General features: G+C 39.1%; 1 protein-coding gene across 2 annotated transcripts; it reads right to left on the bottom strand.

The window, feature by feature from the left end:
* Positions 1–9,103: 9,103 nt before the first annotated feature.
* On the bottom strand, positions 9,104–16,160 carry CGGBP1 (CGG triplet repeat binding protein 1). Of its 2 annotated transcripts, none has more exons than XM_023216062.3 (3): positions 15,916–16,160; positions 15,112–15,316; positions 9,104–13,159 (listed from the first exon to the last, which is right to left on the bottom strand). In XM_023216062.3, exon 3 carries the CDS (start codon positions 13,134–13,136, stop codon positions 12,633–12,635), a length of 504 nt encoding a protein of 167 aa, XP_023071830.1. In that variant the 5' UTR covers positions 13,137–13,159; positions 15,112–15,316; positions 15,916–16,160; the 3' UTR covers positions 9,104–12,632. The 2 variants fall into 2 exon arrangements, with proteins under 2 accessions (XP_023071830.1, XP_023071831.1); XM_023216063.2 differs by lacking the exon at positions 15,916–16,160 and adding an exon at positions 15,609–15,901 and having other exon boundaries at positions 9,110–13,159.
* Between the last annotated feature and the right edge of the window lie 54 nt (positions 16,161–16,214).

The raw sequence follows: 16,214 nt of genomic DNA, 5'->3' as shown, positions 1-16,214 counted from the left end.
AAGCTGGAGACACAGAAGAGTTGGTGGTATCATTTCGGTGAGCCTGAAAACCAGGCAAACCAATCATGTGGCTTCATTACAATTGCTGATAGGCTCAAGACCCAGGAAGAGCCAATGTTTCAGTTTGATTTTGAAGGTGGGAAGAAACCAATGTCCCAGCACAAGGCAGTCAGGCAGTAGAAGACTCTCCCTTACTTTCGGAAGGGTCAGTCTTTTTATTCTATTCAGGCCTTCATCTGATTGGATGGGCCCCCCACCCTGCACATTAGGGAGGGCAATCTGCTTTACTCAATCTTCTGATTCAAATGTTAATCTCATCCAAAACACCCTCATAGACATACCCCTAAATAATGTTTGACCAATATCCAGACACCCATGGCAAGTTGACACATAAAGTTAATCATCACAGATAGTAAAGGAGTTTGCTGCATTTAGGAGCTGGGCAGGTATTTGCCTCTTTTCTTTCATTGACAGTAGTCTAGACATCACAAATTCCTCTTTGGAATAATGTTTTCTAGGCCTTTCTATGTTATAACAGAAGGCATACTAGTGACAATAAGCAGTTCATTTTATTATAGTGTAGTTTATAGGTTTTATATTCTACTCTTAAACAATTAAACAGTGCTACCTTCTGTTCAGCATATATAAGAAGAATAGTAAGACACTGCATAATCATTCACCATGATGATTATTCAGAGACAACATCTTCTCCTCTTCATTTTTGTTCAGTTTCATTTGCCATTTTTCTGAATCTGCTCTGAATTCAGAAGTGGTTTTTTCAGAAAGTGTTTTTCTTTGAAGCATTTTGAGCTTTGGATTTTCTCTGTTCTTTTGCTTCTCAATCAATTCAATACAATCTACTTTTCATCATCCATAAATCAACCTTTCCCTTGTCCAGAAATTCCTCAAGATATCTTATCTGCTCATCGGTTCCTTTCTTTCCTTTTAAAGCTACTATGAATTTCTTCTCAGTTATTAAGGTATTTGGTACACAGGAAAAGTCGTAATGAGGCTGTGTGTGGAGAATATAGTGTTTCTAATAGGAAAGAGACAGACTAAACAAGCAGTCAGAAATAGAGGAAACAGAGATGATGCAGAGGTAGAAGAAAGCTTTAAAAAATTGTAATAGTTGACTGCACGGTGACTCACGCCTGTAATCCCAGCACTTTGGGAGGCTGAAGTGGGCGGATCACGAGGTCAGGAGTTATAGACCAGCCTGACCAACATGGTGAAGCCCCATCTCTACTAAAAATACAAAAATTAGCCGGGTGTGGTGGTAGGCACCTGTAATCCCAGCTACTCGGGAGGTTGAGGCAAGATAATCCCTTGAAACCAGAAGGCAGAGGTTGCAGTGAGCCGAGACCGTGCCACTACACTCCAGCCTGGGTGGAAGGGTGAAACTCTGTCTCAAAAAAGAAAGAAAGAAAGAAAATTGTAATAGTAACAGAGAGATAACAGAATATATTGTCATCATAGACCTAAAATGGGATCCTATTAAAAGTAAACGTTCTGAAAAGAATAAAGATATCTTAGAAATTCAAAGCAGGATAAAGTTAATGTAGGAGAGTATATTATCAAAGCGATAATACCATATAACATAATATATATTACATTTATTTTTCTGAAGATCTCTCTTCTCAGGCCTCTTTTCTCCTTCTCCAATCTGAACTTCTATTTCTGCAGGTCTAATGCCCCAGTCATCCTGGGATACCTCTGCTTTGCTCTTTCTGAGGTGGTTAATATTCATATTATAAATATAAAATAATACAAAATCACACTATATATTTCAAAACAATGTTGTTTAGAAAAGCCCTATACTTCTTAATACAACTCTAGATACCAAAACACCAAATAATGCACTGTAATTTATATTTATGGAGCAATGCCTTCATATTATTAAAGAAAATTATTTTTGGTCCACTTAGCCAAACTTGTAATTAATCATGAGGGAATAATGAAGCTATTTTCAGTCACACAAGATATTAAGAAATATCCCTTCGGGGTCTTCCTCAGGAAGCTTTTGGAGGATATGCTTATGCCACGCAATGGATTAAGCAAGGCATAGGATCTGGGATACAGAAAAGGAAGGAACTAGCCAGAAAAGCAGTAAAGCAAAAGACATCCCAGGACAACCACTGCATTAGACCTAGAGGAAACTAAGTTCAGAATTATAAGCAGGAGGAAAGAAGGGGACGGGGGCCTCAGGAAAGAAAAAAAGGAATTTATAATTTAATTGACATGTATTAGCATTTGGAAAGATTATTTATAGGTGTTTGCCATATCTGTTGATGTATTTGGAAAAACTAGAATGCAAAACAAAGGGAAAAAAGATAAAATTATTAGATTTAAGAAAAATTAGCCGGGCGCGGTGGCTCAAGCCTGTAATCCCAGCACTTTGGGAGGCTGAGATGGGCGGATCACAAGGTCAGGAGATCAAGACCATCCTGGCTAACATGGTGAAACCCCATCTCTACTAAAAAAATACAAAAAACTAGCCGAGCGAGGTGGCAGGCGCCTGTAGTCCCAGCTACTTGGGAGGCTGAGGCAGGAGAATGGCGTAAACCCGGGAGGTGGAGCTTGGAGTGAGCTGAGATCCGGCCACTGCACTCCAGCCTGGGTGACAGAGCGAGACTCTGTCTCAAAAAAAAAAAAAAAAAAAAAAAGAAAAATTATAGGAGATGGGAAAAAAAATCACAGCGTACTATTTGGTTCGATGGTGAACAATAATTTACATGGCCATAAAAACTGAAATGCTGCCTACTGATTTTAACTACATAAAAATCCTGTAGTGAGGAAAATGTGGGATGATAATAGAAAGAGAACAAAATCTTCATTTTAAGCATCATGTGTAAAACTGATAATTCAAAAATGGTAGTAAAAGCGTATTATTTAAAACTATGAAAGTAAGTCCAGGTGCAGTGGCCCATGCCTGTAATCCCACTACTTTTGGAGACAGAGGCAGAAGGACAGCTTGAAGTCAGGAGTTTGAGACAAGCCTGGGCAACAAACAAAGACCCCCCACCCCAATCGCCTACCTATATGTACACAATATTTTAAAAATTAGCTAAGCATGGTGGCATCTGCCTGTAGCCCCAGCTACTTAGGAGGCTGGGATGGGAGGATCCCTTGAGCCCAGGGGCTCAAGGCTACAGTGAGCTATCATTGTGCCACTGTATTCCAGCTTGAGTGACAGAGCACAAGGACCCATCTCTAAAAAGAAGGAAATAAAAAGTGAAAGTAAGTATCAGAAGAATTATCAGAAGAAATTTAGCATTATCTGATTTTTTTAAACTGTGTGTACGTCTTGTTTTAGCAAAAATATCAAATCTAAAAAGAATACAGATGCAAATAAAATGATACCAAGATATGCTGAATATAATTTTAAAACATATTTGTAAATGTTAGTTCTTTCCTAAATGTGGCATTGATATGGTTTGGCTCTGTGTCCCCACCCAAATCTCATGTCAAATTATAATCCCAACATGTCAAAGGAGGGACCTGTAATCTCCACATGTTGAGGGAGGGAGGTGCTTGGAGCATGGGAGTGGTTTTTCCCATGCTCTTCTCATGACAATGAGTGAGTTCTCACAAGATCTGATGGTTTCACAAGTGTTTGACAGTTCCTCCTTCATATGCTCTCTCTTGCCTGCTGCCACGTAAGATGTGCCTGCTTCCTCTTCTGCCATGATTGTACGTTTCTTGAGACCTCCCCAGCCATGCCGAACTCTGGGTCGATTAAACCTCTTTTCTTTATAAATTACCCAGTCTCGGGCAGTTCTGTTTTTTTTTTTTTTTTTGGTGGGAGGGCGGAGTCTCGCTCTGTCACCAGGACTGGAGTGCAGTGGCCAGATCTCAGCTCACTGCAAGCTCCGCCTCCCGGGTTCCCGCCATTCTCCTGACTCAGCCTCCGGAGTAGCTGGGGCTACAGGCGCCGCCACCACCACGCCCAGCTAGTTTTTGTATTTTTAGTAGAGAGGGCGTTTCACCGTGTTAGTCAGGATGGTCTCGATCTCCTGACCTCGTGATCCGCCCGTCTCGGCCTCCCAAAGTGCTGGGATTACAGGCTTGAGCCACCGCGCCCGGCCTCGGGCAGTTTTTTATAGCAGTGTGAAAACAGACTAAAACAAGCTAGTGCTAACACATTGATACTTTATATAGCCTCAAGGAAACAATGAATTGATCGCGCGCACACACACACATATATATAGCATTAGCTTCATGGTTAATAGCAGTTAACAGACACAAAAGTCAAGGTGACAGACATTACTATTCACCTTATGAGTTAAAGGTTAATTGACTAACAATAGTGGCAAAAAATTTTATTGTAAAATATATTTCTATAGACATGTAGAATCCAGAGACGTGAGCATGTATGTCTTGATGAAGATACTAGATGCAGCATTCTGGCAGTATTTGAAGACTGAATTACAAAAATCTGCTTCATTTCGTGGATGTACCTAAAAGTTTGGGCCAAAGGTGCAGCATTTAGAATCTGCAAGGGAGAGGAGACATTAGGAGAGAAAGAAGAAAGTAATATAGGAAAGAAAGATTAAGAATGGATGGCCATTAGTATAAGGAAAGAAGGCACCCTGACTGTATTATATGACTACTCCACTAAGTAGTAAAGGAACTAGTATTTTATCGCTAAGCAAGGAGATGCTAGGTGATCCCTCAGCAGGAAACAACACTCAAAGGACTGTACATTCTGAATTAGCAATCTTCCTGGAGAGGAAGATGACAAATGATTACGGGGCATGAAGTTCCAATCCTTATCTGATACCGGTTTTCTGAAAAAGAAAATTAAGGTGGCATATAGAAACTGTTATAAGTTGTAAAGAATTACCTGATGATATGTATGCCATTGATCTTATTCCCATTAACTAGCAGATTTTGAAACCTATCTACAGGGTTTTAGTAGTGATTAAATTTACGTTTGTTATAGGCATTATTAAAGCAGAGTGGAGTAATTTATACAATTACTGTAAACATCTAGAAGGCATAGGCTATTTTTAGAGTAAAAATGCAGGGATAATAAAGTCATAGCTTTGAAACTGACCCTGCTCCCCAATTACCTGCTTGGTAATGAATGACTTGGAAAAAATAATGATGCCTTAACTTTGTAAAGGTGCAACTTAATTTTATAAAAGAATTCAGAAAAGATATTTAAAAATACTTGCTAGGCCGGGTGCAGCGGCTCACGTCTGTAATCCCAGCACTTTGGAAGGCCAAGGAGGGAGGATCATGAGGTCAGATCGAGACCATCCTGGCCAACATGATGAAACCCCATCTCTACTAAAAATACAAAAATTAGCTGGACATGGTGGCGCATGCTTGTAATCCCAACTACTCAGAGGCTGAGGCAGGAGAATCACTTGAACCCTGGAGGAGGAGGTTGCAGTGAGCCGAGGTTGCACCACTGCACTCCAGCCTGGGGACAGAGTGAGATGCCATCTCAAAAAAATAATAATAATTAAAAAAAGGAATATTTGCTCATCAATTAAAATTCTTACATGAAAATTAAAGAATTAAAATGATTTAATATTTTTATTAATAAGGTAGATGAATTATGTCATATTGCTATTCTTTACAGTTTGGATATCACCATTGTGTGAACAGGTTTCAATAAAAGTCTACCTTATATTTTGTGTGTGACAAAAATAATATGTAATTGGTTTAAATAAGTCAACCCTACAAGAATGTATAAAAAGGCAGATGAATATTCTCCCCCCTGCACCATTTGGTGTCACAACTTGTCTGTTATTTTAACATTCGGCGTGTGTCTGCTCATCTGGTACAAATATATTGCACTTATATAGCCTTGTTCTATTTTTTTCAAAAGTGAGAAAATACACTGTAATTTTTTAAGCTAGCAATTACTGTAGACATCTCTTCTGATCCATACTTTTAGGTCACTTTAACAGCTCATAACATAGATGTGTTATAATGTTTTGAGCACTGCCCTACTGAGGGACATTCAGAATATTTGTAGTTGTTTACTACTATATTAAAATGAACTTCCTTTTACATTTATCTTTATATATTGCTATTTTATTTCTGTAGGATATATTCATAAAAGTAGAATTTTGCACTTTGGGAGGCTGAGGTGGGCAGATCACAAGGTCAGGAGATCCAGACTATCCTGGCTAACACAGTGAGATCCCATCTCTACTAAAACTACAAAAAATTAGCCGGGTGAGGTGGCACACGCCTGTAGTCCCAGCTATTCAGGAGGCACAGGCAGAAGTTACAGTGAGCCGAGATCGCACCACTGCACTCCAACCTGGGCGACAGAGTGAGACTTCATCTCAAAAAAACAAACAAACAAAAAAGTAGAATTTCTAGATTAAAAATACATAAAATTTTCATTATCATCATCATTATTACTGTTGAATAGGTACTACCTAAGCACGGTAAAAAGAAAAACATTCAAAAAGGAAAAAGGGATATAAAAACCAAGTCTATTACATACCGATTCCTGTTATGTTTTAAAAGTTTGGAGAGGCCGGGCGCGGTGGCTCAACGCCTGTTATCCCAGCACTTTGGGAGGCCAAGCCGGGTGGATCACGAGGTCAGGAGATCGAGACCATCCTAGCCAACATGGTGAAACTGTTATACCCAGACCGTTTATTCCCCGAAGAAGACCACCAGAGTCCAGAGTCAAAGCTAAGCAGCAAGGATCTTTATTACAGGTTCGGACCTGGAGCTCTCACACACTCGTGAAACGAGCCAGGCAGGAGAGAGCTCCCCCACTGGGCTCTGAACAGTGTTATATAGTCTGGGGTAAACAGGCACAGAGTCATCGTACAAATTGGATGTATGGTTGGCCAATATTCGAACAAAGCGATTTGGCTGATTATGATTGGTTCCCGCCATCTCTAGTATTTCCGTTAATTTTGAAACCCTGGTGACGTTTATCAGGGGCTCCGGACAGGGGCGGGAAAGCGGTCTCACACAAAGGCAGTTAATCAATTTGAGGTAGGTTTCACAGCAGGCCTAGGCAATACTTAAACGCATCCTGTGACCTTGCCATGCCACAGAAAAACAGGAGCTTACAAGAAAAACAGGAACTTACAACATTTGTACCATATGTTTGTGAGAGCAGGACAAAGTTTTAACACCGGGGTGGGGGCATCCTGTGCCCTTTCAAAACCCCGTCTCTACTAAAAAGTACAAAAAATTAGCCGGGCGCGGTGGCGGGCGCCTGTAGTCCCAGCTACTCGGGAGGCTGAGGCAGGAGAATGGCGGGAACCCGGGGGGAGGAGCTTGCAGTGAGCTGAGATCTGGTCACTGCACTCCAGCCTGGGCGACAGAGCGAGACTTCGTCTCAAAAAAAAAAAAAAAAAAAAAAAAAGTTTGCAGACTATATCATCTAATATACATACTAACCCAGACGACTGAATTATGATAATCATTAATGTGTCAATAGATACACCAGTGACTATCTTGATATCAAATATTCGATGAAGTGCCTGTCTTACTGTATTTCAGTGAAGTGTCTGTGGCAGGTTCTTACTTTACAGGCATTTCAATGGGTCAGCTACATCACCTAACAGATTCTGAAAACTATTATTTTATGGATTATATAGACTACCAGATTTTCAAAGGAGAAGCAGGCCTTTTAAAAAATCTGCAAATTTTGAACTTTTATTGCTCTTCCAGTACAAAATGAGAATCCAGATGAAACAGTGATAACTATTTACTGGCAACAAGTTTCATGATGAATGCTTAAAGGAGCTGCCTAGAAAAAACAAAGACCTCCCTAATCACCCCCAACCCCCAGGGTCAGTATATGGTAATAATGTCTCTTAACTAGAATGCATGCTCATTAAGGGCTGGGATTATTATTTTTTCTGCTGTATCCCCCAGTGGCTAGTGTCAGAGACAGAGATTCAGTAAACACCAGTTGATTGCATATTATTCAAATTTGGCCAAGAACTTGAGGACACGGGCTTTCAAATGCTCTGATTCTAACATTTAAGCAAGGAAGAGCTAAGAAGCATTCACTCTAAATAGTATACATAAAAACAATTGAAAGCAAGTAACATATGGGAAGGGTAATTTGTTAGAAGTGATGTTATTCATATGATGCAAATCACACATCACATCAAAGTCTTGTTCTACTTCCTACTTTTAGCTTTTTAGCTTTCCACAGTGCTAGGGTTAGCTAGTCTGATCCCAGAAGTATCCTTGCATCATGACCTATCACAGGTACATAATTCAATTTAATTCACACATAAATGGGGGGGGGGGGAAAGAGAAACTTATGAGACTCAGAGGCACATTCAATAGGTTTACATTTAATAAAGGTTGTGGTGAGACACTTTAGGAAAAGTGAAGACAGAACTCTCATGGTTTGGTAATATTAAACTGGAAGCAGGGCCGGGCGCAGCAGCTCACGTTTGTAATCCCAGCACTTTGGGAGGCCAAGGTGGGTGGATCACCTGAGGTCAGGAGTTCGAGACCAGCCTGGCCAACATGGTGAAACCCCGTCTCCACTAAAAATACAAAAACTAGCCAGGCGTGGTGGCACATGGCTGTAATCCCAGCTACTCAGGAGGCTGAGGCAGAAGAATCGCTTGAACCCGAGAGGTGGAAGTTGCAGTGAGCTAACGCCATTGCACTCCAGCCTGGGGGACAAGAGCGAGACTTCATCTCAAAAATAAATAAACAAACAAATAATAAACTGGAAGCAGAGCTATTGACTTAAGGCCCCTTCTGCCATTTTGAGTCCAGAAAAAAATAAAAACTGCCTGATCTTTTGCCAAACAGAAGTGATTAGTAGCAGGTTTTCCCTCAAAATTATGTAAAATTGAAATATTTTTGATTTGTATGCATTTTTTGTTACAAGTGGTAATGAGGATATAGCAGTGAAACTTACAAATTAGGTCCTTTAATAACTAATACTTCCAAAAGTAAAAAAAAAAAACTAAAATATTTCCAATTAAAACAATGATTAAGCTTACTCTATATAATTTGGGAGCAAAAGGGATATCTGTAGCTATGATGTGAATCTGATTTAACAGATTTTATACTTTCACATTGAGTATAATGACTAATATTACAAAAGGGAGCTATAACTAGTAGAAAAATAATAAGATTCTGCTGTTTTGGAATCAGGAAATATATTTGTCATTGACTCACAAAACAAAATGTGCTTTCAAAATCTTTTGAAATAATTTTTCTGAAATTTATTTCTAAAAGAGACAAAACTTTAAAAGTGACACGTTTATACTAAGCATACATGCGTGAGCAAAAAATAAGCACGGAATACAAAAATGAAATAGCAAAATTTTAATACAGTATTCTGAATACAAGTAGAATACCACTAGATAAGAATTGTATTTACCTAAGAAATCTACGATAGTATGGGTTGAGATAAACCAGTTTAGGATAGCCACTTCACTATTCACATTTTAATCAGTGCTGACCAGAAGCTAAAACAATTTATTTTAGGCTAAGATTTGCAATAAAATCATAGACCCAATCTTCCTTGTTATGAATCAAATGAACATGTTTTAAGGTGATTTGTCCTCACTTAATGGTAGCCGGGGTAAGTCAAACAACAGAGAGCCCTTACAAAGACTAAGCACCAAATGATGAACTGTTTGTGGCTTTTGTTTTGGGCTATCTTAAGTTTTATTTTGTGTTTTCCATTAACATTCATGTGCAAATTCTTACAGGCAAAATTTTAACATGGAAGTTTCAGCTTGGAGATCTTGCCAACTGCACTTACAACAGTTTTAAAGCAACTGATACTTTCAGAACAATCTCAAGCTTAATTGGTTACCATTACAAGATGCAGAACTTTTTCTTTAATGTTTTCTGGTCCCTGAAAATTCAGTAGGGCCAAACGCATTAACTGGAAATAGCATTTTTTAAAGTCTTAATCAAAGATGATAATGGATAAAACAACTATATAGGCTCTCATACACAATCTTTCTAAATTTTCACCCTGTAAGAAATGATTACAATGTCCTTCAGGCTTGTTATACATCTCCACAGAATCAAAAAGAAAGCCAACAAAGAATTTAACATTTCAACAAGCTAGGAACTATTTACTGTAAGCATATCGTGAAATTCTGGAAGACATACTATCAATACTTTGAGAAAACACTATTAACATGTGTTGAAGAAGGCAGTTTATAAATGAAACATTACAAATCTTATGTTTATGCAATACAACTTATAAAATAGAAAGAAGTCGCTATTTTTCCAATAGTATAGCATCACACTAACACTATAAAGATTGAAAACTTCTGTACACACGTTCACTACACCTCCAAAGCAGCATATGCCTCTTAGACACCCTCATTTGTTATCTAACATATGCCAATCATGGTTTCAGGGATTTGTATCAGTTTGAGCAGGCTACAACAATCATTCTGCCTTATTTCTTTAACTTTAGACAAAGTCAACTAGCTTCAGGGAACAAAAGTTTCATAATCAATGAAGAAACATTAATACCAAATCCCCACAACAAGATGGAAAACGTTTCTAAGGAGAGGATATAATCCTCACAGAATGGACTATGCCCCTAGGTACAGTGAATGTGGGAATTAGGAGTCTGAAAAATACATGAAGATATATAAAATTTAAGTGATTATCAAATCAGTAGTAACTACTAGAAACTTAAATATGAATTATTGATGTTTTTCTAATGCAACATCATCCAGTTTACTGCTTAGGACCACTCTCAAAGCTGATCTGCCATTACATTTTGCCATTAGTGCAAATTAATACCCAAATAATAGGGAGCAGTTTCAATCACATGGAATTTCAAAAAACAGAATGATTGTATAATCTAACTTTTTGTATTCTGAAAATTGTGCTATAAAACTCAAATTATTCCTAGCTTCTAAAATCTACCATCTTGGATAGTTCAAATTAAACATAGTTGCCTGCAAATTATTTTCTAGAGGAAGTAAATGCAAAACACTTACGGTTATGTTTTGCTGCTGGTCTCCTCATACACATGTGCTTCATCAATGAGAGCACTTCTCTAGGCATGCATTTATTATGCTACTTTAACGTCACTGAACATGAGGAAAACAGTTCACATTTTGATAAGTGATTTGTTTTGGTGGCAGGCTTATTTTTTAATGAAAACAAAGCAAATCTCTAAGTTAAATGGCCAGTTTGACAACCTGAATTAGAAACTTAAGTCTGTAAAAAAATCTTAAGACATGGAAAGCTGTTACTGAAAAATACACAATCTAACTTTTTTCCACTTTGGCTTTTTCTTTTGTAAATGAAGATTTGTGGTAAAAGTCAAAGATAACTCCAAGTCACATAGGGCATCATTTGTCACTGCTTTGTAATAGAAATATATCTCATAAGTATTTTTGACTTGAATTTCAAAGAATTTAAGATTTTTCATTAAAGCTCTAGTCCAAGTTTCCAGCTGTTAAATTTTCAAAAAATATAATTTGGGTCTCTGAGAGAACTTAGCTGGGCTAAGCGACTTGGATAACCTTACAGGACAGTGAGGTTCACACAGAGATCGTTTCCTGAGCACGGTTGATCTTTAAGAGAACAATTTCCTCACCCAAACAGTTATGCAGGATACTGCCAGATCTCCACCACAAAAAAACCTGCCAGAATTTCTAGACAATTGTTTACCATCCATGTTAAAAACCTTGTACCACCGGAGGCAAAGCAGATAAAGTAAACTTGTTTCTAGTCTAGACTATTCACCTAAATAAACTCATAAAGTCATATAGAAAAATGAATAGAAAGTAATTTTATCTGATCTGTCAGCCAAAAAATTCATTACTAATTCTCTATAAAAAAGAGAAAACTCAACCATAACATGTTTAAATAAAAATGCCAACACTGAAGTCTTTTAACAGCAAGACATAGAAAAAAGTTTGCAAATGCAAGATGATGCTTAAAATGAAAGCTATGGTTTGAAATTAGTATTCATAGTAAGAGACTAAAATCTTGTCACTGCAAAATTCCCCTTGGCTTTTGGCATCGACATTGAAAGATTTTAGTCTTTTGGTCACTTGAAGCTGCTACAAAATACAATAAGCCTTTAAAATGGGGGCAGGGGAAGTATGGAATTGAAAGATAAGTAACTACATCATATACAAGTAAAACGTAGTTTGAAATAAACAGTCATTTCTGCTAGGGATCTGAAGATATAAGAACAGTTTTCCACTATCCCTTCCTTTTTGAAGAGGATCCTCTAAAGAAAGTAATTCCTTTAAGTTACTGTTAAGTGGTGTTGCCTGGCGGCAGCTTCAATAGGCTAGTCTTCAATCCAAGTAATTAAGTAATCTTACAAGGAATAATCACACATGGCAACAGAGTAAAAAAGCACGGCAGCTCTTCCATGCACAAACATTTCAGGAGAAAAACCATTAATTTTAAAGATAACCATCAGGTTCCAGGTATCCTAGCACACTCTAAACCTAGGTTTTGCTTTATACCATTGGTGACTAAAATTAACAATAAGTTTTGCAGTGAGGTGTTTTGTTTTTGTTTTTGCCTGCAACTATATACACATTGCAAAACTATTCTGCGTCACATGATTTTAAATGAAATAAATACAAAAATGAACCACACAATCAACACATAACTTTAATACTCCACATTTATCTTGATCACAATGGTGGTAAGTAACCTCCTAGTCAACAATCTTGTGAGTTGAGGAGTTGATTCTCATTCTCATATCCATCAGGAAGATATGCCCTCCGTAGCTGGTCTGACTTAGGTATGGAGCCTCCATTCTTCACATGGCGAGATAGGAAAGCACGGACTGCTGGGTGATCAGCCTTCTCAAGTGGGATGTTGGCTTCCAGGCACATTTTCACAAAGTCCTGGATAACACTGACTTTCTCTGTTTGCGCAGTACTGTTGCATTGAAGAGATGCAGTTAGGGGCCTCTGCTTCTTTCTTACATTCTGCTCTTCAAATTCTGCCTTCCTCTTGGTATGAGTCTTTGACTTGAGGTGGTCACTAATGGCAGACTTGCGAACATGATTCAGAACCACATTGCAAGAAGTGCAGAAGAGTTTTCCTCCATCCTCATGCAGCTCACCTCCAAACTCAGTGACTCGATCCAGGGGAGTCACATACAAAGCAGTCTTAGAACGGTTTCGAGCAGGTGGTGCTGTTACTACAAATCGCTCCATTCTGACTCTAAATAAATATGGTTCTTCCAAGACAAAAGAAACAAAGATAAGTATTATAACAACAGTTCATTCTGGAACAATAAAAGGCAGTATATAAACATTTTAAGATTAAATACTTCAAAACAACTTAAATTAGTAGACTGTGTGTCTATTAATGTTAGCTTACCTGAAATATATAAGGAAAGGCAAAACTAGAACAAGTTACTAAGCAGTAGCAATCAGGTCTATTCCTTGATTTTTATGAAATTCAAATAAATTAGACTATAAAGAAAGAACTCAAACTATCCCAGATGTCACTATTATTTAGGGAAACCTAATAACAGGTCAACATTTAGGATATAAATTACATTCAGGATATAAATGGTATTAATCTCATCCAATTTAGATATGCATTCAAGTTCAAAAGAGTTTCTTTCCTGTCACAATTCTGGGACAACTGACTTTAGGAACACAACTGTGGACAAAGTTTTTCAAACAGGTGGGCCTAAAAACTGCCATTATTCTATATGAAGATGAATATAATTTCCAAAACTGTTCTGAGTAAAAACCACACAAAAAAAATTTAGTATAATTAACAGCAACAATGACATTAAATTGTAAAGCCAAAACACACAGTTCAAAGTAAGTTATCTTGTAATGCATGTATACTTCTGTTTTCCAAAAGGTGTTAAGATATGCAGTCTTATTTCTCTAATACTTTTGTTTCCTTTTCCCATTAAAATTAGTAATTACATTTAACATTTACTTCACTTATTAACTAGTAAGAACAAAATCAAGAACATACTGTCTAGTATACAGCAGAACCTCAATTAAAATTTGATGGAAAAAGTAAATGAGTACCTTCACTATTTGTCCAAATATTTGTATTTATTTAATCTACAAGCAGCCTAATAATTTCTCAATTTACAATAGTAACACACTTTTATGAGCACTGCACTAAATACCAACATCACAGCCTTACAGGCATTGAAACCTTCAGATAATGAACACATTTTGGTAGGTGACAAATCATCAAGTCTTAATTGTTCCCTGGCTACACCTTTGGGCTCTTACAATAACCAAGACTTAAGAAGTTAAAGTGAATTTGATAAAATTCAAGATGGAATTCTGTCTGCATAAATATGTTAGAGAAATAATTCTAAGTGTGCGCTAAAGAATTATGCTTTATAAGTGTAATCAGAAACGATGGAGTATTCCATGAATACATACTAGAGAATAGCTGGGTAACATGAACTCTGTTTCAAAAGAACTTTAAATTGCCAACGTATCAGACATTCACTGATCCAGAGGATTAAACATTCCACAGAAATTCTGAAAAGTACGACAAAGTCTAGGTTTGAATAGATTTAATTTTATTTTTTCCACTTTTTGTTTTTTTTTTTTTTTTTTTTAATTGCACAGCTCTCATTTGCCAAATATTGTGTTAGGCTGCAGGTTTGCAACGGCAAAGAAGGCAGCTGTGATTCCTACCTAATACTTACCATTACACGTTTATATTCTAAGTAAATGGTATGTGTTTTATACTCCCCCGACAAATCAGTACCAATTATGATTAATGGTTCTATCCTAGTTGTGGGAAATATTAAATATTTGTGCCCCGTAATGCGTAAATCTTACTTTCTATGTAAAAAGTCTTGTATCTTTAAACATTTGGATTTCAAAAACAATAAGCATGTAATTCTTTGTGGCATAAAATGCCCAAACATTTGTGCTAACGTGGAAGGCCTATGCTTTCCAATGTGTTTGTAATTTCAAAAAGTCTGTCTGTGTTACTGCAGAGGCAAATTTCCACCCAGTAGAGGATGCTCGAGTTTACATACCCAAAGAACAAAAGTGTTTTCAGTAGAAGATAAAGACATTTTCAACAGATGAAGCAATTAAAAAGTGCAGGAATTAGCCAACAAAAGAGAAAAAAACAAATCGTTTACTAGATCAAAATAAAACTCATCATAAGTTTTCAAGTTTAAATGTTTACCGGATTAGTTTCCAGTTTTTTTCGTCTTGATACTTAGCAGGGAAGGGTCTCCAGAGCAAAACCAGAGACGCATCAAATCCTGGCACTTTCCGTTTGTTCAACCCCGGAGATGCCTTCAAATCAGTTTTTCAACAAGTGGTGGTGGGGAAATAGTTTCTGGGCTTGCACCCGATTTTCCCTGCCGTGCCAGGAAGTCATGCCTTTACTGTAAAACACGAAAAACAAATGGAAGGAAAAAAATGGGGGACGGAAGGAGGGTGACTGAAAAGATGAACAAGAACGTCAACAACTGCCACCACGAAGGTGTTTCTAAAATCACTTTATAGGTAACTCCACACTACAAACCCGATCCCAGCGTTTACCCTAACACTTCCCCTCCCATGTCCTCCTCCGTGGTCTGCCCGCTTGGCACCTCCTCCCGCTCCCCAGGCCCCGGGGTTCGGGCGGGGGCGGGGGAGAGGCGGGGCGCGGGACGTTCCAGACGTCTGGGCTCCCACCTCGGGCGCCAAGCCCAGCACGCCGGCGCCCCGCCGTCCCGACCCCGCTAGCCGGGCAGGGCCGAGTCCCAGGTGCCAGCTGTGGGCCCGGGAACTCGACAGCCGAGTTGGCGGCAGTCTCAAGGGAGGCGGCGGCAGGCGCCCGGCGGAGGCGGCCGCTGTCAGGCTTCCCGTCTCCTCCCTCTTCCTCCCGCCGACAACTGTGCCCCGGCCCCGCCCCCGGTTCCAGCTTCAGGACGGAAGGCCCCGGGCCCAGAGCCCGCACCAACGGCTGGGCCCACCCTCGGCCTCCCTAGCTCCTTGGTACCGTAGGATCGAGGCCGCCTTTAGGGAAAGTGGACGAGGCCCGGCCGGAAAGGAAAAGGGAAGGAAAAAAGAGGAGCAAGGGAATAAGAGAGGAGGAAGATCCGTCGCTGCCGCCGTCGCCGCCGTTGCCCGATCGAGCCCCGCGGCGGCCGCCGTGTCCCCCGCCGCGCCCCGTCCGCCTGCACCGCCTATGGCAGAGCCCGTAGGCGGTCCCCAGAAACCGCCGAGCAGCATTGACCAACAGTCGGCCGATCTATCAAACGGACTGCTGATTTCACCAATAGTAGTAGAAGGGCGGGC

This window comes from Piliocolobus tephrosceles, chromosome 2 (assembly GCF_002776525.5).
Source record: "Piliocolobus tephrosceles isolate RC106 chromosome 2, ASM277652v3, whole genome shotgun sequence".
Classification (NCBI taxonomy): Eukaryota; Metazoa; Chordata; class Mammalia; order Primates; family Cercopithecidae; genus Piliocolobus; species Piliocolobus tephrosceles.
The sequence above is the reverse complement of the archived record's forward strand: the minus strand, read 5'-3'. Positions and strand labels throughout refer to the sequence as shown.

What these genes read in the sequence shown, in the direction of transcription:
- CGGBP1 (XM_023216062.3), bottom strand. Translation starts at nt 13,136, where the DNA reads ATGGAGCGATTTGTAGTAACAGCACCACCTGCTCGAAACCGTTCTAAG.